We start from the raw sequence: 27,177 nt of genomic DNA, 5'->3' as shown, positions 1-27,177 counted from the left end.
GGCTGCAAGAGAAAGACATAGAACTCGGTAACACAGCAATGCAGTGTATTAATGAAAGAATGAAGGTAGTAATAATACAACTCTTTTACTGGAGTTTAAGATTTGTGCCTGTATGTATAAAAACACTTACAGGTAGCACTGACTTGCTTATAATACACAATACATGTAATCTGTATTTTCTAAACACTCAGCTTTGTTTTTACTTTTCATATTTTTTCTCACCTTTTGTCTTTTCCACAACGTCCAAAAAAGGGGATCTATACGTCTTATTGCCAGTTATGCAAATTACACTTCGGAGACATATCGTAGTCCTGAAAGTAAAATGGGCTGTTTGCATCTTGCTGAAAGTTCAACTTTTCAAACCAAAAAGTATGCTTATATTACCGTTAGTGGTTTAACAGGAAATACACTGAACAAATACATAAACGCAACACTTTTGTTTTTGCTCCCATTTGTCATGAGTTTAACAGACTCAAAGACCTACAACTTTTATTACATACACAAAATACCTATTACTCTCAAATATTGTTCACAAATCTGTCTAAATCTGTCCTAGTGAACATTTCTTCTTTGCCAATATAATTAATCCCACCTCACAGGTGTGGCATATCAATATGCATATTAAACAGCATGGTTATTGCGAAGGTGTGCTTCAGGCTGCCCACAATAAAAGGCCACTCTGAAGTGTGCAGTTTTATCACACAGCACAATGCCAGAGATGTTACAAGTTTTGAAGGAGGGCGCAATTGGCATGCTGACCGCAGTAATGTCCACCAGAGCTGTTACCTGTGAATTGAATGTTCATTTCTCTACCATAAATCGTCTCCAAAGGTGTTTCATATAATTTGGCAGTACATCCAACTAGCCTCATAACTGCAGACCATGTGTAACCACACCAGTCCAGGACCTCCACATTCAGAGACCAGCCACCCGGACAGCTGCTGCAACAATTGGTTTGCATAACCAAATCATTTCTGCACAAACTGTGAGAAACTATCTTTGGGAAGCTCATCTGCATGCTCCTTGTCCTCATCGGGATCCTGACATGACTGCAGTGCGTCGTCTTAACTGACTTGAGTGGGCAAATGCTCAGATTCGATGGATGACTGACACGTTGGAGAGGTGTTCTCTTCATGGACTAATCCCGGTTTTCACTGTTCAGGGTAGATGGAGTGTGTGGTGTGGGGGAGGAGTTTGCTGATCTCAACGTTGTGAATCGAGTAGCTGATGGTAGGGGTAGGGTTATAGTATGGGCAGGCGTATGTTATGGATAACAAACACAAGTGCATTTTATTGATGGCATTTTGAATGTACCGAGATACCGTGACGAGATCCTGTGGCCCATTGTTGTGCAATTCACCCGAGCCCATAACGTCATGTTGCAACATATCAATGCACGGCCCCATGTTGCAAGGATCTGTACACAGTTAAAAGCTGAAAACATCCCAGTTATTACATGGCCAGCTTACTCATTGGACATGTCAACAATTGAGTATGTTTGGGATGCTGTGGATCGACTTATACGACAGCGTGTTCTAGTTCCTGGCAATATCCTGCAACTTTGCACTGCCATTGAGGAGGAGTGGACCAACATTCCACAATCTACAACCTGATAAACTCTATACGAAGGAGATGTGTTGCACTGCGTGAGGCAAATGGTGGTCACACCAGATACTGACTGCTTTTGTGAGCTCCCCAGTCCCCCAATCAAGCAAAATTGCACATTACACAGTGGGCTTTTAAGGCACATCTGTGCAATAATCATGCTGTTTAATCAGCAACTTGATATGCCACATCACTTGGGGTGGCATGAATTATCTTGACAAAGAAGAAATGTTCACTAACACCGTTTTAGACTGATTTGTGAACAATTTCTGAGAGGAATGGGTCTTTTGTGTATATAGTAAAAGTTTTAGATCTTTGAGTTCAACTCTTGAAAAATGGGAGCAAAAACAAATGTGTTGCGTTTGTATTTTTGTTGAGTATACATGTTTTCAAAATCTCTATATTTACAGTTACTAGCTTTATTCAATATAATTTAGTGTGGCATTTAGTTTGGCGTTGTTGCAGGGAGCGCATGGACATACACAAAAAGGGTCCCAGAGAAGCAAGTAACATCTATCCAATTTACAGTAATGTTGTTGTTATGATAGGCCAGAGCTAGTCAGCAATGTTATTTTATGTTCTCCACTATTATCAGTACTTTTTACATTACTGAGAGTCTACTGTTTTTAAGAATCTACTGCAAAAAAGCTAGTTAATGATCTTTGAATGACAACGCTCTACTGTTTTTAGAATTCTGCTACAAAAATGTTTATCTTTTCCAAGTTCTTGAACTGGAACTCCGGGGCCGTTCTGATGTCATTCCCAGGCCGCCAGGCAACCAGTTGAATAGACCTGTGATAAGCTATACATGCAATGATAGCCAATGTTTGCAAAATGTTGACAAATCATTATCAATAGCTGACAACGAACAAAGCTTGCGCATAGGGCATAGTTTACATGCTAAAAGCCAAAAAAGGGTGGGACATAGTCCTTACAACACATTGGAAAGTTAGCGCTTTCTAGGCAGCTACAGTATGTGAAGGTCGCAAATAGCCCCTTTAACTAATAAGCAAGGTACATAGTGCAATTTTTGCACTTCTGCTGTGCACGCTGTAACTTGTTTTTATGACACGTAACGTCATAAACTGAGGACCATCTGTATTTATTTCCTAGTAGAAACATAGCTACCCAAAAACTTGTGTATGTATATTAATGTGTCTCATGTTTGGTTTTAGTCTTTGCATTCTCTCATATGCCATTAACTCCATAGCGCAATCAAACCAACAATTCTGGTGAATCACATTTCATTAGACCCTGGCTTTGGGATTCCTTCCCGACCAGCTACTTTCCAAGTGTCACTGGCCTGGTATCTAAGTCAGCAGTCTCTTAGGTACCTGGGCCTCTTGCTTTCACAGCTAGTTCAAAATGTGCTTAATGGTAGGTTGACTGTCCTTTAGAACTGGAACACATACATAGTGTCCACTTGAGCCATTAGCATGAACAATGTATTGTAGAATAGAAAGGAGGTGACAAAGCCATGGCACAACTTGCTTAGCAACCATAAGTGACTGAATAAAGTCTGGTCAAATCTAACACAAATGTGAAAGATGAAATCCTCTGTGTTAACATTTTGTGACTGTATTTGGCTAATACCTATATCATCAATGCAGGAGACATCCGTTCTAGATGAATACAGCATAAATTGGACACAAAAACTGGGAGCTGGCATCAGTGGCCCTGTGAGGTGAGTGTTAGCTTTTTTTTATTTTTGTCTTTATACTCTTTTCTAGCACTAAGGTATAACTGTTATATTATACTATTAGGGCTGTCAAATGATTACCTTTTAAAATCAGATTCTTCATACTTTTGAATTTGGATTAATCTAGATTAATCACAGGTTATATAACTTGCTTTCATAGTTTGAATTAATTTAAAATTAGACACCAATATTTGGACATAGATGATATTTTTTTAATGTAATGTTATCAAGGAACATTTTTTTAAGTGTCTAACTTGAATGTATGTCGTTTGCTCAAAACCAAGTAGCAGTTTTATATAAAGTCCAGTCAAGGTGCATTTTGAAGTGAAATATGCTTGTGAGCACACCAGTAAGTGTCTCCTCACCCATTTTTGCACAGACCTATGCATTAACCTGGGGGCCTCATCAAACTAAAATTGCACGGCGTTCCTACTTAAAAACAGATGTACGTTCAAATACAGAAAACTACATACGCTATCAAAATTTCAGATGTATTAAAATGTGCGCGCTCACAAAGCCAATTCCCATTTATTTTTTCCATGGCAATCAACTTAAGATTGGTCCCAGATGGCTTTGCACGCCCAGGCCAATACCCTTATAAATATGGTAATCATATCAAAAGTAACCATGTGCTTGAGCTTGGCACGGTCTGACCAATCACAAGTCAGTAGGAGGCACATCAACTAATCAATACATCAAACTTTATTTGTATAGCACATTTCATTCATATGAATGCAGCAAAAAGTGCTTCACATTTAAATACATAAAAAAAAAAACAGAACAGTACTGTACCGTTTTCATTCCATAATCGCAAGTTGAAACAGTCCAACACGCCGTCCCCCCTTTTTTTCTCTCTCTCTCTCTCTCTCTACCACACACATGCACACATAATAAAAGTCATGTAAAAAACATATGTGGCTTTCTCATTCCTTTCTCGTGTTTTGATTGAACTACAGAGCAAAAACAAAAAAGTAATGATCGTGTCAGGAAGAAAGTGAAGAAGAAGATAGATGTGTGTGTGTGCAAAACTGATTCAGGCAAACTGTTTGAAAAGATGGTTGCTATGATACGTAAAACTATAGAAGAGACGGGTGACTCTGATTACCCCTCAATATAAATATAAGTTGTGCAATTTATAAAAAATGTGTTTATACTAGGGTTGAGCAATATATTGCCTAACCCGCGATATATCGATATACTTGATATATCGCGGGTTAGTCTCTGTGCGATATAGAAAATGACTACATCGTGATATTCGATTATACGTTCTCACGCAGTTGCTTTTAGCTGCTGGCATTACACTACAGGCTCTTCTCACTCTTTGTTGCCTCTCCTCACAGACAGCAAGCGCACCTTCTTATATACGTCACATACGTATACGCCCTTGCGGAGCAGAGAGGTAGCAGCATGAGTAACATTAGCTGTGATGCTAGCAGAGCCGTGCGAGTGGTAATATAAGAGAAAGAAAGTGCGAATCTGGTAAAAATTGAAGGAATAATTAATTCCCAAGAACAACCGCAGTGGGTCCATCGTCTGGCGGTGGTTTGGCTTCAAGTGGGATCATGTCGAAGAGACAACTGTAATTTGTAAAGTGTGAGGCAAAAGCATTGCTACAAAAAGTAGCATTACTGCTAATATGTAGCATCATTTGAAAAGTCACCTGCTAGAGAATGAAGAGTGCTTACACCGCATGTCAACATCTCCATTCGGTGCCACACGCCCAAAGATAATTGTGTACATTTCCAGATCTACACCGTATGAAAAAAGTCAAAAACAAAAGGAGATAATCCATCCATCCATCCATTTTCTACCGCTTATTCCCTTGTGGGGTCGCGGGGGGCGCTGGCGCCTATCTCAGCTACAATCGGGCGGAAGGCGGGGTACACCCTGGACAAGTCGCCACCTCATCGCAGGGCCAACACAGATAGATAGACAACATTCACACTCACATTCACAGATTATGGCCAATTTAGTGTTGCCAAGATAATGTCCTTAGTAATCTACCACATAGCAAAGGACGAACACTATTTGATTTACTATTATGCAACTCATTTTTATTTGACAATTATTGAAATATCTTGTGTGACATCATGCACAAAAGTATACTTTATTTGTATTAAACTATTGTAGTGGCATTCTGTACAAAAAGTGCACTTTAATTTAGTGTTGGTTTGATATGTCATGTTAGTGATATCATGCACAAACGTGCACTCATAGCTAGTTTTAAAATGTCTGACAATCTTGCACTTTTTGTTTTGAAAATGACATGAATGTTTGTGCCACTGCTTAATAACTGTTTAATAGTTACGTACAATTTTGCTGAATTAACTTGTAGTTGTGATTTCCTTCTCTGCATGAAAGTTTAAAATGAGCATATATTAATGCAGTATGAACAGGTATGTTTTAATGTAGACACATAGAATCCTCATACTGGTGTGATTATATGTATCAAGTGTTAATTCAATGTTAAGGCAAAATATCGAGATATGTATCGTGTATCGCGACCCGCCCTAAAAATATCGAGGTATGAAAAAAAGGCCATATCCCCCAGTGCTAGTTTATACATCCTGCTCACATAAGCCATACTAGAATTTTATCTTAAAATTATGTTATATGGATAAGCTCTAGCCTCCTGTCGTGTTCATATGTCTCTGATGGGCACATCAATCAGTCTGTGGATTAAAAGTTGGCACTTATTTGTGTGTTACAGTACCCATCATCACCTCTGTATATCATTAAATTATCCACAGCTTGTAGAAATGTACGTACGTCAGTCAGCAAAGAATTTACGCAAATTTCCATTTCAATGTCAGTTTTGATTAATCTCCTCTTTGCCTTGAAAGATGGCGTACACTTAGGTTTTTGTGCGTAAGCAAGGTTGTTACTTGAGGGCACAGATCACTAACCGTATAACAACCATCCATGGTTAAGTAAGGAAGCATGTACAGTCAAAGTGAATTGTGTGGTTAATCAGTGTATACACATGATTCTTAAAGTATAATTATGCTATTTAGGTTGGTTCAAAACAAGCCTCCAAACGCATTACTCACAGTGTATAGATCCTGGTACTCTCTGTAGCTGAGTAAAATAAACTTTTGTAGTCCTTTTTATGCTCTATTTACTATTTTTAAGACCCTTCTTAAAACCCATTTTTATTCACTGGCTTTGAACCCAGCATGAGACTTTAAACTGTTTAACTTGTTTAACTGTTTTTAACTTTTTAACTGCTTTTTATCTTACAAATTGTTCTTAGGGTAATTTGTAATTGCTTTTTCAATGTGTATTTCACTTCTGTTTTATAAGCGTGGGATCCCTCCGGGTACTACGGCTTCCTCCCACCTCCAAAGACATGTACCTGGGGATAGGTTGATTGGCAACACTAAATTGGCCCTAGTGTGTGAATGTGAGTGTGAATGTTGTCTGTCTATCTGTGTTGGCCCTGTGATGAGGTGGCGACTTGTCCAGGGTGTACCACGCTTTCCGCCCGAATGCAGCTGAGATAGGCTCCAGCGTCCCCCCGCGACCCCAAACGGGACAAGCGGTAGAAAATGGATAGGATGGATGTAATTTTTTAGTCGGTCCTTTGCCTCTATACTTTGTTGTATGCAGCCCTTTGTTCTTCAACTGTGGTTGTTTTTAAAGAGCTTTATAAATAACGTTGGTACAGTATGGTATTTAGTTTTCTATTTCATGTTCTTCATTAAGGTCTGCTTCCTCCACAGTAAAGATCGTAATCAAAATTTGAAAGAACCAAAGCTTGCTATCTTTGCATGTACAGACGTGTACTTTTATTGTAAGTAAAAATTCAAGATTCAAGATTTATTGTCATATGCAGAGTAAAACAGACAGTTTGCCGTACAATGAAAATCTTACTTTGCTAGTCCACCCTTCAACAAGTCGTACGGTACTTAGCTGAAAATAAAAATAGTAAAAAGTATATACAAGGTTCAAGGTTCAAGGTTCCACTTTATTGTCCCCCCGGGGAAATTTGTCTTGGGCACAGTGCATCATTGCTTTCTTAACATACACAAAAACAACATAACAAAAACACAAGCACAGACACAACCACAACCAGACAACTAACATTTAAACATCAAAACATGGAGCTTGATAGACTTAGGTGGCACTTTGATCTAGGCATAAAATCTACAATATGGAGAATTATGAGATAAAGATAAAGTACCAGTGTGCATTGCACTAGAGCTCATGGATAAAGTACTGTGTGCTAAAGTGCTTAGTTCTAAAGTGCTATGTGCTAAAAAAGTGCTAACCTATGTATTAACATTCTATTGCACATTGTTGGTCAGCTTGATAGGGGCTGGAACAAATGAGAATTTAAAGCGGTTAGATTTGCATAGTGGGACCCGGAGTCTTCTCCCTGATGGCAGGGTTCCATATTCAGGGAAGAGTGGGTGTTGTGAATTGGAAATAATTTTCTTAGCTTTTTTCCTAACTGCCTGCTCATAGATGCTCTGTATAGGCTCATATTCTTTCCTCCCTACGATTTTCATTGCCGTTTTATGCATGCCGGCCAGTTTGCTTTTTAGCTTAACGGTTAGGTTGCCAAACGATGAGGTGATCCCGTATCTAATGATGCTCTCTACAATGGCACGGTAGAAAATCATCATGATGTGGCTGCTCACGCTGTACAATCTTAATCTTCACAAAAAATATAGCCTCTGTTGCAGTCTATTGCACAGTTTGTCAATATGTGTCTTCCAGCAGAGAAGATTATCAATATGAACCGGCACTGTAAGTAACATAACATTATTGCACATTCTGATTGACAGTCAATAGTACAAATATGGAGGTGACCTTGGGTCACAGCAGCAGTTAAAGTGTCTTTAGTGATCAAATGTGAAAGGTGTCTACAGTGATGGTTACCAGTTCGGGGGTGGTCAAGATAGCTGTCTTTTGTTCAAAAAGACAAAATTAAAGACGGGGGGTGGGAGCTAGCATTCACTGTCATTCCGTTAAATCATCGGTTTTGGCCACAGGATGCAAGAAAGTCAACTCATCTGTGTGACATATTGACATACTCATGAAGTCAATGATTCAGCCTGCACTGTCTCCGGTTTGGTCATCGCTTAGTCACTCCGTCTCTCGGCTTTTAGATTTGGGAATTTGGCCGTGTGATTCATAAGAACTTGAGCATTAGAAGTTTCTTGCGCTTTTCTGATTCATTCCTAATAGAACATTTATGTTGCTCAACAAGCCCCTCCATCTGTGCCGAGCTCTGTGATTCACTGCTCCCTCGCAGTCGGTGAACTTTGGCCAAGGCAGAATGTTCTCTTGCTATAATGCTTCACAAGCAAATATACTGTACTCCCAGAAGCCGTTCAAGGCTCAGTGGTGGTTGTTTAAGATTGATATTTAGTTCCCTGTGGCTTAGATAAGCAGGACTGGACATTTTTGGAAACTTTAATAAATGATCTAACTGTACTCCGTGCCAATGTTGCAATAGTGTATCTCAATTTAAGCTGCGATATAGTTTCATTTTATGAGACTTACATGTCCAAGATGCTTCACTTACCAATACCTAACAAATACTGACACTACATGGTGTCTGTATTTTGTCTCTGAAAGTTATCATGCATGTAATAAAGACAAGTAAAAAAATAATGCAATTGCTTCTTATTTGAACTGTTGAATGATAATAGTCTGCAAACCTCGCTGGAGGGTGAGGTGAGGAGGACGTGTCCGTCATTATACTATCGACACTGCAGCATGCCTCCTTGAGTATATGGCCTCTGTTTGTGATGCAGCTCATTACATAAAAATAAATTGTCATTTAAAAACTAAATTGCATGTTTTTATAATTCAAGATTGCGATGGAGCATCAAGTTGATAGCATTATGTACCCTGTCGAAGTTATTGTACTTACTTCACTATGCCTCAGATGAGGCAAACATAACTTGAGATGACAGCACTTTTTTCATTTGTATTTTGTCCTTGTAAAGGGTTTGTGTGAAGAAATCATCTCAGGAACGCTTAGCCCTGAAGATCCTCATTGATCGTCCAAAAGCCAGGAATGAGGTTTGAAAAAATAATAACAGTTTGTTGGATCAATGCCTTTTGTGTACTGTAATGGGCTTTATTTCTGTGCTTTGTTGTCCCTTTTGCTTTTTATTATTCTTTTTTATTTGTTCTGTAGTTTAACACTTGTGCTTTTTGAGCTTTGTATGAATGTAACATTGCTGAACACTATACTGTGAAGTTGTCCCCCGCTTGTCATTGCAAATATTAAAACAACACTGCCATTTGTTTGTTAGTTTTTAAGTTATTCTAAAATAATTTTTGGGACGAGTGATGTCATCTAGCCACTTATCAAAATCTCTCCAAACTTGTCTAAAATGTTGGTGCTGGTTTTTGCTGTCAACAAATGTTTTAACTATTGATGTTATTAACATTTTATTATTCATACGCAGACCCCCCAACCATGCCCATACCTCTACAAGTTTGTGCTATGTTAAAATACTAGTTAGAATATTTTTATTCAACAGCACAAACATGGCACGAATGTTTTACACAAGTTTGGAGAGATTTGGTCAAGATGGAGGGCTAGATGACATCACTCGTCATAAATTTTTTTCAGAATAACTTAAAAACTTTAAGGACACAACCAAAACCTTTTACGGCACAGAAGTAGCACAAACAAAAAGCAGTGTTACTTTAATATTTGCAATGACAAGAAGGGCAAACGTCACACAAGTCACATCGAGGCACTCTTCTCCTGCTTCCTAACACAGTCAACATGAAAACTCTCCTGACATTGCTGGAAGTATAGATATAATAAAATCCCACTTAAAAATCACAAGGTTCTGTTTTTTTAAAGCTCCAGAAAATGTATCTATTGAATTGAAGTAAGAGAGAAAGCAATTCATGGAAAACCGGGTCACCAAGCAATATAGGTGGTTGTTTCAGCCAATCTTTTATGTATTTTCTGATAGCCATAAATGTGTGTATGCATGTGTGTATTTATAAAATGTGAATCTGTATTTGCTTACTTTATATGCATGCATGAGTAATATCTATCACTATCCATCTATGTGCACATTGCAGACTCTGATCCCATTTTGCAAAGTGTTTTTTACATTTTCCTTGTATTGTTTACGTAATTCTATTTTATATTTAGTACTGTATAAGACAATCCCTTTTTTTGGGGGAGAAAAAAACTTTTAAAACAATCATACATCGTAGCCACTGAACAGTTGTCATCTATGTTTTGTTGATCACCTTAATTTTTAATAATGTCAAACCTTTTGATACATTTCTTTCAGATCATCTGAGAAGGAATTGGTACCTTTTTAGCGGGAAAAATATGGTCATATGTTACTTTTTTTTCTTTTTAAAAACTAAATAGAATAGTGCCACCACTTGGTTGTAAAGGGGCAGGTGAAATAATACACAACATCAGGCGCAGTGCAGGATATATCCTGTTTCTGTTGACCATATGCCCTGTATTGAATTTGACAAATGATCATACTTTTATCATTGTTTTTGAATTACTGATCGTACATCGTGTTGAGGATTAAATTATCATACAAACAGGCATGCTTTGCTTTTTTAAAATTGCATTGTGTGGTACTTGTAAAACAAATGAAATTGCTCATTCCATTTTGAAAGTTACGCTGTCCTACGCTGTTTTAATTTTCCTGAAGGAACTCTCCTGAAGGAATCAATAAAGTACTATCCATCTATCTATCTATCTAAACTAGTATGAGACCACATTAAGACTGACCTACATCCTATGAAGTAAATATATTTACTACCACAAGTTTAGCAGTGTTGCAGTTCTGTTACATTGGTCTACTGTTTCTGCATGTAGGTGCGCCTCCATATGATGTGTGCCAACCACCCAAATATAGTGCGAATCTTGGACGTGTATGCCAACAGTGTTCAGTTCCCACATGAGTCCAGTCCCAGGTGAATTGGTTTGTCCAGTCGATCACTCACAGCCTTTATGCACCGTATTTTCATGCCGTTTTATTTTTGTTTTGTTTTTTCCTTCAAGAGCCAGGCTTTTGATTGTCATGGAAATGATGGAGGGCGGTGAACTCTTCCATAGAATCAGTCAGCACAGGCACTTCACTGAAAAGATGGCGAGCCAGGTCACAAAGCAGGTTGGTGATGCAAGTAAATGCACACAGAACGTTTGGCATGTTGGGATTTTTCTGTCTTTATTCCTCACCAGCGTCGTTTGCCAGTATGGTTTAGTACAGGGTTAGGGAACTTATGGCTCTCGAGCCAGATGTGGCTCTTTTAATGACTGCATCCGGCTCTGAGATAAATCTTAGCTGACATTGCTTAACATGATTAGTAATGAATAATTCCGCTGGTAATCACAGTGTTGAAAATAACATTCAAAATATAAAACAGTCTCATGCATTTTAATCCATCCATCTGTTTCTACCGCACCTGTTTGAGAAGTTGCATTAATGGTAAGAAGTTTTTTATTTAGTATTGGTTAGCTTTAGAATAACAATATTATTAAAAAATATAAGATGCTTATTATAGTCTAAAAATGCCTTACTTAAAAATGCTCGCATTTAGTTGTATTCACTGTTAAAAAATATTATATGGCTCTCACGATAATACATTTTAAAATATAAATGAAAAGCGGTAGTAAATGGAAAGATGGATGGGCTCTCTCGGCCAAAAAAGGTTCCCTACCCCTGGTTTAGTATGTTGAAGGTTTAGCAGTCTCTCAGTATCATTAGTGACACAATGCTTGGATTCAACAGCTTATGCCACTTTTAATCAGCAGAACACATGTTGCTTGCAGTGTTAATTTCATTGACAAATCCTTTTCATCTAATATAACGTCAACCCATTTTCCCCTTGAGATAGGCTCCAGCACCCCCCGTGACCCTGAAGGGTATAAGCGGTAGAAAATGGATGGGTGGATGGATAAATTGAGACAACAACTATATATAACAAATGCATGTTGTCTAAGACGACGAAATTAACTGAAATTTTAGCCAACAAAAAGGAATAGGACAAAAATGTTGACATAAACAAATCCAAACATATTTAATTTTGTCTTGTAGGTGGGTAGGACAAATTTGGAACGTATCTAATCACAGCTCTTAAACAGTGCATGAGTGAGTTACGTGACAGACCCAATCAGATGCTTTTGTTTGTAAGATAAAGAAGTTGGAATATTCCTCGCCGAAACATTACTGTATGTATTTAAAGTCCCACATCATAATCACCTGGGAGAAATAGCAGAGGCCTAAAGTTGACAAAATTTACTGTGATTTTAGCTGACAAAAATATTGTGAAATTTAGTTGACTAAAACGAATGATTAAAACTTAATCAGTTTAGATGACTAAAATATGACTTACACTGAAAACCATTTTGTCAAATAGCCATGACTAAGCCTAAATTAGAAACTGTTGTTTGGACACATGTAGATAACAGCATCATTCTTTCCAGATCAGTCAAGCCTTGGAACACTGTCACTCCCTAAATATTGCACATCGGGACTTGAAGCCAGAGAACCTTCTCTTCAAGGATAACTCTCTGGTAATAAGAGGAATGTGCTCACATCATTTCCCATCTATAGTCCATGAACTAATGGCTTTTTCTCGCTGATTGCTTTGCCTTAGGATGCTCCTGTGAAGTTGTGTGACTTTGGCTTTGCCAAAATTGATCAAGGGGACCTGATGACCCCGCAGTTCACTCCTTACTACGTAGCACCTCAGGTAGGAAAAGCACTGAAAACTAATTCAACTGATAACACACTAAACTTGCTGTTGCTGCAGGTACTTGAGGCTCAAAGAAGACACCAGAAAGAAAAGTCTGGAATCATACCTACCTCACCCACACCTTATACCTACAGCAAGGTGTTACCCAATTCTTCTCCCCACTTTAATTAACCTATAAGTATTTAATAAACCCCTATTTCTTTTTTTTCAGAGCTGTGACTTGTGGTCGCTAGGCGTCATCATCTATGTGATGCTATGCGGCTATCCTCCATTCTACTCCAAGCATCACAGTCGCACTATTCCTAAGGACATGAGGAAGAAGATCATGATGGGCAGCTTTGACTTCCCTGAAGACGAGTGGAGTCAGATCTCAGAGATGGCAAAGGACATTGTGCGCAAGTAGGTTGACATATCTTTCTTTTTTTTCTATTCATGCCAACAGCAGAACTTGTAATGTCCACCTCAAAGCTGCTGTATGTCACTGTAAAGTGGACGCTTTAAGGCGGTCCATATTAAAAATATGCCAAAATCCTGACAGACATGAGAAAATGTAAAAATTTACTACGTTTAATTTCTAATTATGACAAATGTACACATTATTTGTTGAATATGTTCCGTTGAACCACTATTAGTGGCATGTCTCAATTAGAGGTGGAAAAAATAATCAAGATTAGAATGTGTGCAATTAATAAATCAATGACCAAAAGTCCAAACATCAATTATTTATGTATGTTAAATAAGGTAATACAGACAGTACTAAAATGCGGCGTTAATGCTATTGTTCTCTAAACTTTAGTTATGTGGTTCTAACTAACCATGGGAGAACCATTAGCTAACATTCTTATGTGTCAGCTGGCTTAGCCTGGACAAACACTGAAGAGGGAGAAAAGAACAAGCTATGCTCGCCGCGGCGCTAAGCCAGCTTGAATGTGAAGTAAAGGGTAAATGGGTTGTATTTGTATAGCGCTTTTTCTACCTTCAAGGTACTCAAAGCACTTTGACAATACTTCCACATTCACACATTCACACGCTGATGGTGGGAGCTGCCATGCAAGGCCCTGACCAGCACCCATCCGGAGCAAGGGTGAAGTGTCTTGCTCAAGGACACAACGGACGTGACGAGGTTGGTACCAGGTGGGGATTGAACCAGGGACCCTCGGGTTGCGCACGGCCACTCTCCCAACTGCGACACACCACCCCTAGTAGTGAAAGTAGTGAAACACCAAACGAATAACTGCTTTGTACACTTCAACAAAATATAAAAAACATGTTGCAGCACAGAGTTACCATCTAAGAAGAGAAAATGATCAAGCAATAAATTAGTAGAGACAATAATATCTACACAGTATGGCAACATGTCAGTCAGCCATAGACATGCATTAACAGAGAGAATAAAAGCATCTTTTGACCCGCAAATTTTTGTGCCAAAGTGTTAAAATTTCAACAATGGCACTAATTTTTTTAATGGGCGATTAACGCGAGCACTTCCTTTTTGACCCTTGAGCTGTGCTGTGGTGGGGGAATTTGGTTGCAGTTCACTTGCTACTGATGAGACACAAGTGAGCAGAAATAGACAACAGAAAGTCTACTTTATGGAAATATCAAGTTCAAAGCCATGGCAAGTTGTTCTCCCGACATGAAAGGACTATTTTTCACCGTGAGAAGAGACTACTTCCCTGCAGCAAACGCCTGCTGCGTGTGTCATTTTAGAGGTGGGTAGTGCTTCACTTTCGTGTTCAGATTATGGTTCAGGTGCAGTGATAACATAACATTTAGATTGTTACTGTGACTGATTTAGTAAATAGGATGACATAAAAGCTCAACAGAAATTAAAGACGGTCGGCAGGATGTCGAAAGGAGACTTTTTTTTATTGCAAACAGTCGATCCAACATCAAAACATGTCAAGACACTTTCTCAAACCGATTACACACTTTTCAGGCTTTGAAAAAAAAGCGTTACGCTATACATCCGTTTAAACTACGTTTAGGGTTTCTCCTTAATGTCCAGGCTTCATATTAGCTGCCACACCTAACAAAATAAAGTAATATAATTTATTGTAGATTCCAGAAGAAAACAAACAAAGTCTGTCGCTCTTTTTAGCTTTTATGGCCAATTTTATGCTCACAGGCCCAATTCCAAGAAGTATTTCCTCCGTGCACAAACCTCTGCCTCCATGCTTCACTCCCAGACACACAACACTTTGCTCATTCTCCCCCGACACGGTGTGTTCACAGACCATGGGAAAAATGACAACTACAACACACTAACGTACACTAACACCAGACGTAGGCACAGGGTTGTCTGGATTGGAGGCATTATGTCCACGCTGTGGACATACTTTAATATATTCGAAATATACCCTCAGAGAACGATCTTCACAATTTAAGATGACACTGGCAGCTTTTAATGAGAGAAAGGTTACCAACAACGCGAAGCAAGTGTGATGTCAGGCTCTCTGCATCTCGCTTTTTGTCAAGGATATGGCGCAACAGAATTTGAACAGAGTTTCTAAGTTGCCAATAACACCAAAAATAAATGCTAATTTTGTTGCCAGTCATTTTTATTACAGAAAAAGTGACTAAAGGTATTTCAGAAATGTCCTAAAATATTGTGTAAATTCTTTTACAACATGTTTTGGGCGAATCCCCTATTACTGAAAGATTAGCAGGCGCAATGTTGCATTTTACTAATGAATAGAGAAGGTTAAAACATTGTCATGCAGCAATATTAAGGCACTCCCCTGAAAATTCTCTGTCTAGGGTACACTAATCAATGAGGAAAAATTATATCTATCTGCGATTAATCGTGATAGTTTTGAGTTAACTATGAACAAAATGCAAGTAATATATATTTATGTGTGTGTGTGTGTGTGTGTGTGTGTGTGTGTGTGTGTGTGTGTGTGTGTGTATATATATGTATATATATATATATATATATGTATATATATATATATATATATATATATATATATATGTATATATATATATATATATATATATATATGTATATATATATGTATGTATATATATATATATATATATGTATATATATATGTATATATGTATATGTTGCAGTATTTTAAGCCTTATCGCCCATCCCTAAGGCCTACCATAGCTCAGGGTCTCAATAGCTGCTATTAGAAATAGTTAACACATTTAGTCACTAATTAGAAAGCGAATTCTGAAGTGAATGCTTTGTGCAGCCCAGCCTTACCCTGACTCTACCTTCAGCTGCCCCCTGATAAATTGAGTTTGAGACACCTGCTTTAGATTTTCCACTATTTTTATTATAGTGGGTCTTCACCATATGAAGTCTTCACTATCAGTCCAAACCCCAAGTCTTTACAGATGGTGTATCTAATTCCTGTAAATCTTTACTCTAAGCTGAGTTGACATTCATTCTTTTTCACTCTCTTATTTTCATCTGTACCCACCAGGCTGCTAAAGGTGAAGCCAGAGGAGAGGCTGACCATTGAGGGAGTCTTGTCTCATCCGTGGCTCAACTGCACTGAAGCCCTTGATAACGTGCTGCCCTCCTCACAGATGATGATGGACAAGGTGGGCAAGGACATTTGCAGGGCGCAGAATCTGTCTATTATCTGCCATGAATGTGAATTTTACGGCTAAGGCTTCTTTTTATGGGTTTTTTTTTTTCAGGCAGTGGTGGCAGGCATCCAGCAGGCCCATGCTGAGCAGCTGGCCAACATGAGGATTCAGGATCTGAACGTCAGCCTGAAGCCGCTCAACTCTGTCAACAACCCAATTCTCAGGAAGCGGAAACTGCTTGGGTGGGGATTCAACTTTATAGTGTGGACGTTTAGAAGGGTGCTCACACTGTGTTTTGTCGTCTTTGATCCAGCCCGAAGCCCAGTGACTGTTTCTCCATTCACGACCCAGAGAACGGAGGCGACGACTCCAACGTAGCGCTCGAAAAACTACGAGACGTCATTGCACAGTGCATCCTTCCACAGGCCGGTCAGTGAAAACACAGAAAGGGGTCAAATACGAGATACTTGCATTAGTTACTCTGCGGTGTGTCTCTTTAGGCGAAAACGAGGACGAGAAATTGAATGTGGTGATGTTTGAAGCCTGGAGGTTCAACAGGGACTGTAAAATGCTGCGAGACGGCCTGCATGGTCTAAGCTGGGATGGTCAGTGTTCACTTCCTGTTTCTCTCTCTCTTTCTCTCTCTCTATCTCTGTCTCTGTCTCTCTCTCTCTCATTCTCCGTAGTCTTGCTGCCCTCACTCTCAAGTAGGGATGTAACGATAAACTGTATTAATAATAATTGCAGTAAAACTCCCAACAATTTTTATTACCGTTGTAAATTAAAATGATCAAAAAAACATAATACGTTTCCCCATTAGGAAAACATATACCTCAATCTAAACCTATATAAACATGTTGCTGTCTAAGCAACTAAGATATTCAAATGTGTAAATTGAACCAAGTAGCTGTGCTCACTTAATCCAGAGTGCTGGTTCTATACTTAGAGGAATACGGGATGGAATTGTGTTACAAGGACTGCTGAACAGAGTAGGAGGCCACAGCGCGCCCCAGAAATAATAACAATGGATGTTATTTCCTACGTACTTTTCATTTAAATGAATCCTAAAGTGCTACAGTACAACCATCCATCCTTTTAATCTACCGCGTGTTCCGTTTGGGGTCGCGGGGGTGCTGCAGCCCATCTCAGCTGCATTCGGGCGGAAGGGGACGTACACCCTGGACAAGTCGCCATCTCATCGCAGGACAAACACAGACAGACGGACAACATTGAGTGAGATGAAAATAAAACTGCGTTTTTTATTAATGCTTGCTTTTGATCTGATGAATGGGCATAGTAAAACCCAATATTTAAAACAATAAAAGCTTAGCAATAAAAATAGATAAACTACTAAAACTAAAACACTATCAGTGAAGCAAAAGAAACCGAAAACATGCATAATAGTGGGTTTTCTAACCGTGGGTCTATTTCTTAGTTATTAAAAAAGAATGATTACAAGATTTTAGTGAGTATATGAGTAGTTTTTAAGCACATTCCACAACAACAATAACAACCATCATATAAAATGTGCATATCGTTACATCACCACTATCCAGCATAATGATAAATTCCATAAGTGCAAAAGCAGAGCGTTATATCAGTTATTTCAGAAATGGAAAGAGCGATAAAGAAGAACACAGCTGTTTGACCACATGGTCATTTATTAACAAGCATGTTGCACAGCACAAGCAGTGAGACCGATATAATAGCAGTAAAGGTTGAAATTTATGACATCGCATAACATGCATAAGCAATGCTGATTTTACCGCACCCCCTGCGGACACTTCAGTAGACCCTGATGTGCAGCTCCCAAAAATTCGAGCTGTGAGCACAAAAAAGCCGATCTTGTGCTTGAATTGCACTAATGATTGTATGAGACAAAACATCAATGATTCAACATTTGCATGCAAACTGATATTGAGTACTTAAAATCTCAGTAAAATAAATAATTACTAAATTAATAAATATTTTTTAGCTCGTGTTGTTGTTGCGCCCATAAAAGGTCATGCAAAGTACGACAATCTTTTTAAGTTTTATTGTCAATCTTGTGCTAACAGGTTCAATCCCGACACATATTCGTCATCTTTTTCTGTCACAGACCAGTTCCTCATTCTCCCTCAATCACCTTTCAGGCACGGTATGTTCAAGAACATGGGAACTATGAACATCAGTAACACATGAACACAAACACAAACACCAGTGGTAAATTCCCCCATCCTCGTTCAGGGGTTTCACAGTCCACCTTCTGGAACATCTTGTCCTCTGGTTGATGAGTAAAACTTGCATTAACAGTAAAGTGATGTTTCTGAATTAATAGTTCCAGTGCCAACAAAGATGTCGATGTTGCGGTTGTCATTGCTCAGTCTTCACGAGAAGGTAAATATCTAGTTGACGACAGCTTTTGCTGCTTCTTCAGGAGACACTGCCCCTTAGTGTTTTGGAAAAGAATCCCGAGTCACTCGCCAGGCCCCGCGGAAGAGCTACAAAACGAATCAAGACGCCGTCGAGAGTATATTTCATCTTTTAAGACGCAAACTGCTTAGTCAGCATAAATAGCGCTGATATGTTCATAGTAAATGACAGTTCAACAAGCGTATATGAACAGTTTAGCGCAACCAACATTTTAAAGTGCATGCAGAGGTAAATACATGATTCTTTAAATGCAGCCACTGCCATCTGGTGGCATCATTAAATAGTACATCAGGAGGTTGCCTACAGCAGGGGTGTCTAAGTCATTTTAGCTCAGGGCCCACATAGAGGAAAATCTATCCCAAAGTGGGCCGGAATGGTAAAATCATGGCATGATAACTTAAAAATAATGACAACTCCAGGTTGTTTTCTTTGTTTTAATCAGGCCAAAATAGAACAAGCACATTCTGAAAATTTACAAATCCCAAAGAATCTTCTGGGCAAAACACTTCAAGTTTGATGAAAATTCTGAGGAAATTGGTGCAGCTTCAAAAACACAATGAGCTTGGACTTGGTCTCAGTGTATCTACAAAGACAGGATTAAATTTTAAGACAAAAAAACACAACATGTTTAACTCTTCTAGGTATGTCCACGTATAAATCCAGTACTGACTCAACAAACCATAAGAAACGGAGGTAAAAACTAGAGATGTCCGATAATATCGGCCTGCCGATAAATGCTTTAAAATGTAATATCGGAAATTATCGGTATAGGTTTCAAAATTATCAGTATCGGTTTGAAAAAAAAAAAAAAAAATGTATGACTTTTTAAGACGTCGCTGTACACGGATGAAGGGAGAAGAACAGAGCGCCAATAAACCTTAAAGGGGAACATTATAACAATTTCAAAAGGGTTAGAAACAATAAAAATCAGTTCCCAGGGGTTTGTTTATTTTTTGAATTTTTTTTCAAAATTTTACACCTCCCGGAATATCCCTAAAAAAAGTTTTAAAGTTCTTGATTTTCGCTATTTGCGTTGCGACTGTCCATTTCCCTGTGACGTCATACAGGGCTGCCAATACAAACAACATGGCAGTTACCACAGCAAGATATAGCGACATTAGCTCGGATTCAGACTCTGATTTCAGCGGCTTACGCGATTCAACAGATTACGCATGTATTGAAACAGATGGTGGGAGTATGGAGGCAGATAGCAAAAACGAAATTGAAGAAGAAATTGAAGCTATTGAGCGAATAGCGATTGACGCTATTCGGCCATAGCATGGGTGTACCTAATGAAGTGGTCCATAGCATGGCTGCCTTATTAGCATCGCCGGTAAAATGTGCGGACCAAACGATCAGGACTTTCGCACTTGTGACACTGGAGCAACTTAAATCCGTCGATTGGTGTTTGTTTCGCATTAAATTTGGGTATTTAGTCTCAAATGTACATACAGCTAGCGTAAATAGTATGTTAGCATCGATTAGCGTAGCATGTTAGCATCGATTAGCTGGCAGTCATGCCGTGACCAAATATGTCTGATTAGCACATAAGTCAATAACATCAACAAAACTCACCTTTGTGATTTTGTTGACTTAATCGTTGCAAATGCATCTGAAGGTTATCCATACATCTCTGTGTCTTGTCTGTCTTAGCATCGCCGGTAAAATGTGCAGACACTCTGGTACATTCAATGTGCGTCTGGCGGCAGATTTCTTGCCAGTGGTGCAACTTGAATCCCTCCCTGTTAGTGTTGTTACACCTTCCGACAACACACCGACGAGGCATGATGTCTCCAAGGTTCCAAAAAATAGTCGAAAAAACGGAAAATAACAGAGCTGAGACCCGGTGTTTGTAATGTGAAAATGAAAATGGCGGGTGTGTTACCTCGGTGACGTCAAGTTCTGACGTCATCGCTAAAAGACCGATACACAGAAAGGCGTTTAATTTGCCAAAATTCACCCATTTAGAGTTCGGAAATCGGTTAAAAAAATACATGGTCTTTTTTCTGCAACATCAAGGTATATATTGACGCTTGCATAGGTTTGGTGATAATGTTCCCCTTTAAAGGATATGCGTGCCGGCCCAGTCACATAATATCTATGGCTTTTAACACACAAGTGAATGCAATGCATACTTGCTCAACAGCCATACAGGTCACACTGAGGGTGGCTGTAGAAACCTCTTTAACAAACACTGTGAACCCACACAAAACAAGAACGACAGACACATTTTGGGAGAATGTCCGCAACGTAACACAACATAAACACAACAGAACAAATACCCAGAACCCCTTGCAGCACTAACGCTTCTGGGACGCTACAATATACACCCCGCAACCCCCTACTTCCCCCCACCCCAATCCTGCCCACATCGTCCTCATGCACTCTCAGGGAGAGTGAAAAAAAATGATGCACTTTGTAACTTCAATAACAAATATGGCAGTGCCATGTTGGCATTTTTTTCCATAGTTTGAGTTGATTTATTTTGGGAAACCTTGTTACATTGTTTAATACATCCAGCGGGGCATCACAACAAAATTAGGCATAATAATGTGTCAATTCCACAACTGTGTATATTGGTTTCGGTTGTTATCGGTATCAGTAATTAAGAGTTGGACAATATTGGATATCGGGAAAAAAGCTTTTATCAGACTTCTCTCGTAAAAAAACTATTCAAAAGTGTTGAGTTCACTTTTCTCGTGGGGCAACAAGGGTGCCAAATGACCATGTGTTCAAAGCAGAAGACATAAAACGGCAGGTTTTAAGTTTCATGTGGGTCAAGGAGGAGGAGCAACTGTCACCCTTTACCGTGTACCTCTTGCTTGGCAGCAGCGGTATAAACCGTTTGCTTGCCTAACAGAATTGCTATTGTGACATCGAGTGGACACATTTAGAACAGCAGTTTCTTTCGTTAAAGTTTTTTTTTTTTAAAAAGCAGCTCATTTTAATAATTGGCAAACTCATCACGTGGGCCGGATTAAACCTGTGGGCGGGCCTGATCCGGCCCCCAGCGCCGTAGGTTGGACACACCTAGCCTACAGCAGCTACTGTTGCTAAAGCCTCTATTTAGAGACCTCAGTGGTTATTTGCTTTTGTAAACCATGCTCTGGTTATTTGGATAGAGGCGTTAGAAGTGTGTTTGTTTGTTTCATTCACTCCTTCTTTCCTTCATTCCTTGTTTTTGTGTTACAGGTCGAGCCTTTTCCGACAAAGTGGACCGTTTGAAGTTGGCCGAAATTGTGAAACAGGCCATTGAAGAGAGGACAAACCTGGAAGAGTCTCGCTAGCAAACGTCTTTTCTATCGTTTTATATCAACTTTTTATCAGCAGGCTTTTTTTTTTTTTTTTTTTTTTTTTTAGTGAAATAATTTTTAATTTTTTTCCCATTACCCTCCTTCCATGGATTGACTTGCAAGGCCAATGGTCATTGTACAGCTGTAGATACACATTTCAAAAAAACAAAAAAAGACTCATTGGTACTTGCAACAACAAAAACACTCAAGAATATATATGTTTTTGCACAAAAAAAAGATGACAGAAAAAAATCAACATACCAGTAAATTATTTTCTTAGAGGGAATTTTTATTCACAGCTTATGTTTTATTCATCTGTCCCAAGAGTTTTATTTATTTTAAGCAATTTATTTGTATTGTTTTATTTGACTGGCTTCTACTGCTCTTTTTATGTGGGGTTTGTCACAAAGCCCTTTCTTTCCTCAACTCTTCAATGTTTTTATGTCCGAGACACAATCTCTGTCCTTACTTTTGTCTGCAGCCTTAAAAGGTGGATTTGTTTTTACGCCGCCTTTAAAAAGACACAAGATTTCTTGTGTGACGATTCATTCTGTATGTCCATCTTGGCCATGTAAACGTCCTCATGTCATTACAGTCACGTCTGTATCATCATCTCCAGGTCTCTGGTGTCATTTTCCGTAGTCGTCCATATCAGCGGGGACATGTTCTTGGGGAAATGTTCAATGGAATCACGTGTGTGGGGACATGACCACGGGAGCCATCAGTGGTGTCCATTCTTTGAGGTCATGTCTTTGGGTTATTTCCATGTCTCTTCTCTAGGGACATGTCTGTCACTGGTGTCTTTTCCGGGATTTGGCCACATCTTTGGGGAAATTTCCATGGAATAACATCTGTGGGTCATGTCTTAGTCGGTGGTATCTATTGATTGACATGTCCCTCATGTCCTATGTCCATGTCGCTGTTGTCATATTCCGGATTTTTGTCCATATCAGTGGGGTGTCCAGTCTTTGGGAAATGTCTGTGGGGTCATTTCTGGGATTTGTGCGGCTCTGTGGAGACTTTGGCCACATGGGGTCACGTCTGTGGGTGTCATGTCTACTACGGCTGTGGAGAGGCTCATATCTGTGTCATGGTGTTCCCATGTCCGTAGAGTTGTGATGCCTCAGCAGTTCGCCACCTGACTGCTCCTTGTCTTCACTTATTCTTGACTATTTTTTTTAACATGCGCGATTTGATGAAGTCTTAGTGCTCTGAAGACATTTACAGTGGGGCAAAAAAGTATTTAGTCAGCCACCGATTGTGCAAGTTCTCCTACTTAAAATGATGACAGAGGTCTGTAATTTTCATCATAGGTACACTTCAACTGTGAGAGACAGAATGTGAAAAAAAAATCTAGGAATTCACATTTTAGGAATTTTAAAGAATTTATTTGTAAATTATGGTGGAAAATAAGTATTTGGTCAACCATTCAAAGCTCTCACTGATGGAAGGAGGTTTTGGCTCAAAATCTCACGATACATGGCCCCATTCATTCTTTCCTTAACACGGATCAATCCTCCTGTCCCCTTAGCAGAAAAACAGCCCCAAAGCATGATGTTTCCACCCCCATGCTTCACAGTAGGTGTGGTGTTCTTGGGATGCAACTCAGTATTCTTCTTCCTCCAAACACGACGAGTTGAGTTTATACTAAAAAGTTCTATTTTGGTTTCATCTGACCACATGACATTCTCCCAATCCTCTGCTGTATCATCCATGTATCCATTTTGGTACAAAATCAAGTCGTCGTGTTTGGAGGAAGAAGAATACTGAGTTGCATCCCAAGAACACCATACCTACGGTGAAACATGGGGGTGGAAACATCATGCTTTGGGGCTGTTTTTCTGCTAAGGGGACAGGACGATTGAGCCGTGTTAAGGAAAGAATGAATGGGGCCATGTATCGTGAGATTTTGAGCCAAAACCTCCTTCCATCAGTGAGAGCTTTGAATACTTATTTGAATACTTATTTTCCACCATAATTTACAAATAAATTCTTTAAAATTCCTACAATGTGAATTCCTGAATTTTTTTTTCACATTCTGTCTCTCACAGTTGAAGTGTACCTATGATGAAAATTACAGACCTCATTTTAAGTGGGAGAACTTGCACAATCTGTGGCTGACTAAATACTTTTTTGCCCCAGTGTATATGTACTGGAGATGTCTTTTTAAAGATACAGTACATGTTGAGAACCATGTGTCCACACATGATTCTCTTATTGGCCAGCTCACATTTAATTTCGGTATTCCAAACGTGCTTTCTAATCCAAAATGAAGAGTTGACTGTTCCAAGACAAATGTTCCTGCTCTTATGTTTACATCACTGAGCCCGCCTTCCTTTTTTTGTAAACTCTTCTTAAGTGGTCAAACAAAAGGCTGTCTGCACTTGGATAGCATTTGGGGTGTTGTTGATTTATTGTGAGCCACTCGACGCCTCAAAGCTACCCCTTTAAATCTCCATGACAACCATAGCTGATGTTTAAGAAGGCCTTATTGCACACATAAGTAATGTGCCTTGGTGAGTTGAGCTCTTGACTTGGACTCATTGTTTGAAAAACAAACTAAAATCATTCCATTATCGAGTCATCCCCTCTGTACCCCTTAACGCTCCTCTCTGTGCGACCTTTGAGGTCACTGATAGAAACTTCCAATCATATTTTAAAAAGAAGAAAAAGATTGTAAACTATAAAAGTATCTTTGAGCTGAAGTTCACTGATGACCGCCTGCTGTTTGTGCACTTTGAAGTACAAGGAGGTGATGTTTATTACAAGAAAATGCTTCCTTCACCAAAAAGTGTTTTTTCTTAGCTGATGTAGCATGAAACTCTAATTTGACTTCTCTGGAATGTCTTCAACATGCTGACTTTGTAATAAAAACACTTTTCATGAGCTTCTGTTGTTTTATTTGAACTTCAATCAATCAATCAATCAATCAATGTTTATTTATATAGCCCCAAATCACAAATGTCTCAAAGGACTGCACAAATCATTACGACTACAACATCCTCGGAAGAACCCACAAAAGGGCAAGGAAAACTCACACCCAGTGGGCAGGGAGAATTCACATTCAGTGGGACGCCAGTGACAATGCTGACTATGAGAAACCTTGGAGAGGACCTCAGATGTGGGCAACCCCCCCCCCTCTAGGGGACCGAAAGCAATGGATGTCGAGCGGGTCTAACATGATACTGTGAAAGTTCAATCCATAGTGGCTCCAAGACAGCAGTGAGAGTCCCGTCCACAGGAAACCATCTCAAGCGGATCAGCAGCGTAGAGATGTCCCCAACCGATACAGGCGAGCGGTCCATCCTGGGTCCCGACGAGCGGTCCATCCTGGGTCTCGACTCTGGACAGTCAGTACTTCATCCATGGTCATCGGACCGGACCCCCTCCACAAGGGAGGGGGGGACATAGGAGAAAGAAAAGAAGCGGCAGATCAACTGGTCTAAAAAGGAGGTCTATTTAAAGGCTAGAGTATACAGATGAGTTTTAAGATGAGACTTAAATGCTTCTACTGAGGTAGCATCTCGAACTGTTACCGGGAGGGCATTCCAGAGTACTGGAGCCCGAACGGAAAACGCTCTATAGCCCGCAGACTTTTTTTGAGCTCTAGGAATCACTAATAAGCCGGAGTCTTTTGAACGCAGATTTCTTGCCGGGACATACGGTACAATACAATCGGCAAGATAGGCTGGAGCTAGACCGTGTAGTATTTTATACGTAAGTAGTAAAACCTTAAAGTCACATCTTAAGTGCACAGGAAGCCAGTGCAGGTGAGCCAGTACAGGCGTAATATGATCAAACTTTCTTGTTCTTGTCAAAAGTCTAGCAGCCGCATTTTGTACCAACTGTAATCTTTTAATGCTAGACATGGGGAGACCCGAAAATAATACGTTACAGTAATCGAGACGAGACGTAACAAACGCATGGATAATGATCTCGGCGTCTTTAGTGGACAAAATGGAGCGAATTTTAGCGATATTACGGAGATGAAAGAAGGCCGTTTTAGTAACGCTTTTAATGTGTGACTCAAAGGAGAGAGTTGGGTCGAAGATAATACCCAGATTTTTTACAGAGTCACCTTGTTTTATTATTTGGTTGTCAAATGTTAAAGTTGTATTATTAAATAGAGGTCGGTGTCTAGCAGGACCGATAATCAGCATTTCCGTTTTTTTGGCATTAAGTTGCAAAAAGTTAGCGGACATCCATTGTTTAATTTCATTAAGACACGCTTCCAACTGACTACAGTCCGGCGTGTTGGTCAGCTTTAGGGGCATGTAAAGTTGGGTGTCATCAACATAACAGTGAAAGCTAATACCGTATTTGCGTATGACGTCACCTAGCGGCAGCATGTAGATGCTGAAGAGTACAGGGCCAAGGACCGAACCCTGGGGAACTCGATTCTTGTTGCAACTTTTTGTCTTGAAATATAAAGATTTTATTACAACTTTTTCCCCTCAAAAGCATAGGGCTGACTTGTAATGTGTGGCATATTATAACTTTTGTAATTAATGCCAGTCAAACGCTTTTTGAAAAATGTTTTCCATTTCTCTTTAAACAATGCAGATGTTGCCTTTTCCCCCCGCTTTCTCCACATATAAAAAGGGGTTACTGGTAATTTTCCAACTCAAACTTTCATATTTAAATTACAACTATTGTAATATTTCTGCATTATTTATTAAAACTTTTTTTTTCTAGGTTACACGTTTATATTTGTATTTTTCTACTATTTTTAGACTTTATTCAGTTGTTTACCTAATAAGACTATTCTTGTAACTTAATTTTCTAAAAAATATATATATTTTGTAATATGTCCATGTGTATTTATATAGCCCTAAATCACAAGTGTCTCAAAGGGCTGCACAAGCCACAACTACATCCTCGGTTCAGATCCCACATCAGTGCAAGGAAAAA

The 27,177-nt window shown here is 39.2% G+C and overlaps 1 protein-coding gene across 1 annotated transcript in view; it reads left to right on the top strand.

Annotated features, from left to right (window-relative positions):
• Positions 1-22,880, top strand: part of mapkapk5 (MAPK activated protein kinase 5) — a 31,077-nt gene extending 8,197 nt beyond the window's left edge. The window contains exons 3-15 of the mRNA XM_061899454.1: positions 3,216-3,289; positions 9,265-9,340; positions 11,133-11,230; positions 11,319-11,427; positions 12,744-12,833; positions 12,917-13,012; positions 13,073-13,153; positions 13,227-13,414; positions 16,453-16,573; positions 16,673-16,803; positions 16,875-16,990; positions 17,062-17,166; positions 22,166-22,880. Of these exons, the coding sequence (XP_061755438.1) occupies positions 3,216-3,289; positions 9,265-9,340; positions 11,133-11,230; positions 11,319-11,427; positions 12,744-12,833; positions 12,917-13,012; positions 13,073-13,153; positions 13,227-13,414; positions 16,453-16,573; positions 16,673-16,803; positions 16,875-16,990; positions 17,062-17,166; positions 22,166-22,260 (1,380 nt within the window). The 3' untranslated portion in view covers positions 22,261-22,880. The remainder of the gene's footprint in view (positions 1-3,215; positions 3,290-9,264; positions 9,341-11,132; positions 11,231-11,318; positions 11,428-12,743; positions 12,834-12,916; positions 13,013-13,072; positions 13,154-13,226; positions 13,415-16,452; positions 16,574-16,672; positions 16,804-16,874; positions 16,991-17,061; positions 17,167-22,165) is intronic.
• The last annotated feature ends 4,297 nt before the right edge of the window (positions 22,881-27,177 follow it).

The sequence above is a fragment of the Nerophis ophidion genome, linkage group LG01 (assembly GCF_033978795.1).
Source record: "Nerophis ophidion isolate RoL-2023_Sa linkage group LG01, RoL_Noph_v1.0, whole genome shotgun sequence".
Classification (NCBI taxonomy): domain Eukaryota; kingdom Metazoa; phylum Chordata; class Actinopteri; order Syngnathiformes; family Syngnathidae; genus Nerophis; species Nerophis ophidion.
Note: the sequence above shows the minus strand (reverse complement) of the source record. Positions and strands in the feature narration are given on the sequence as shown.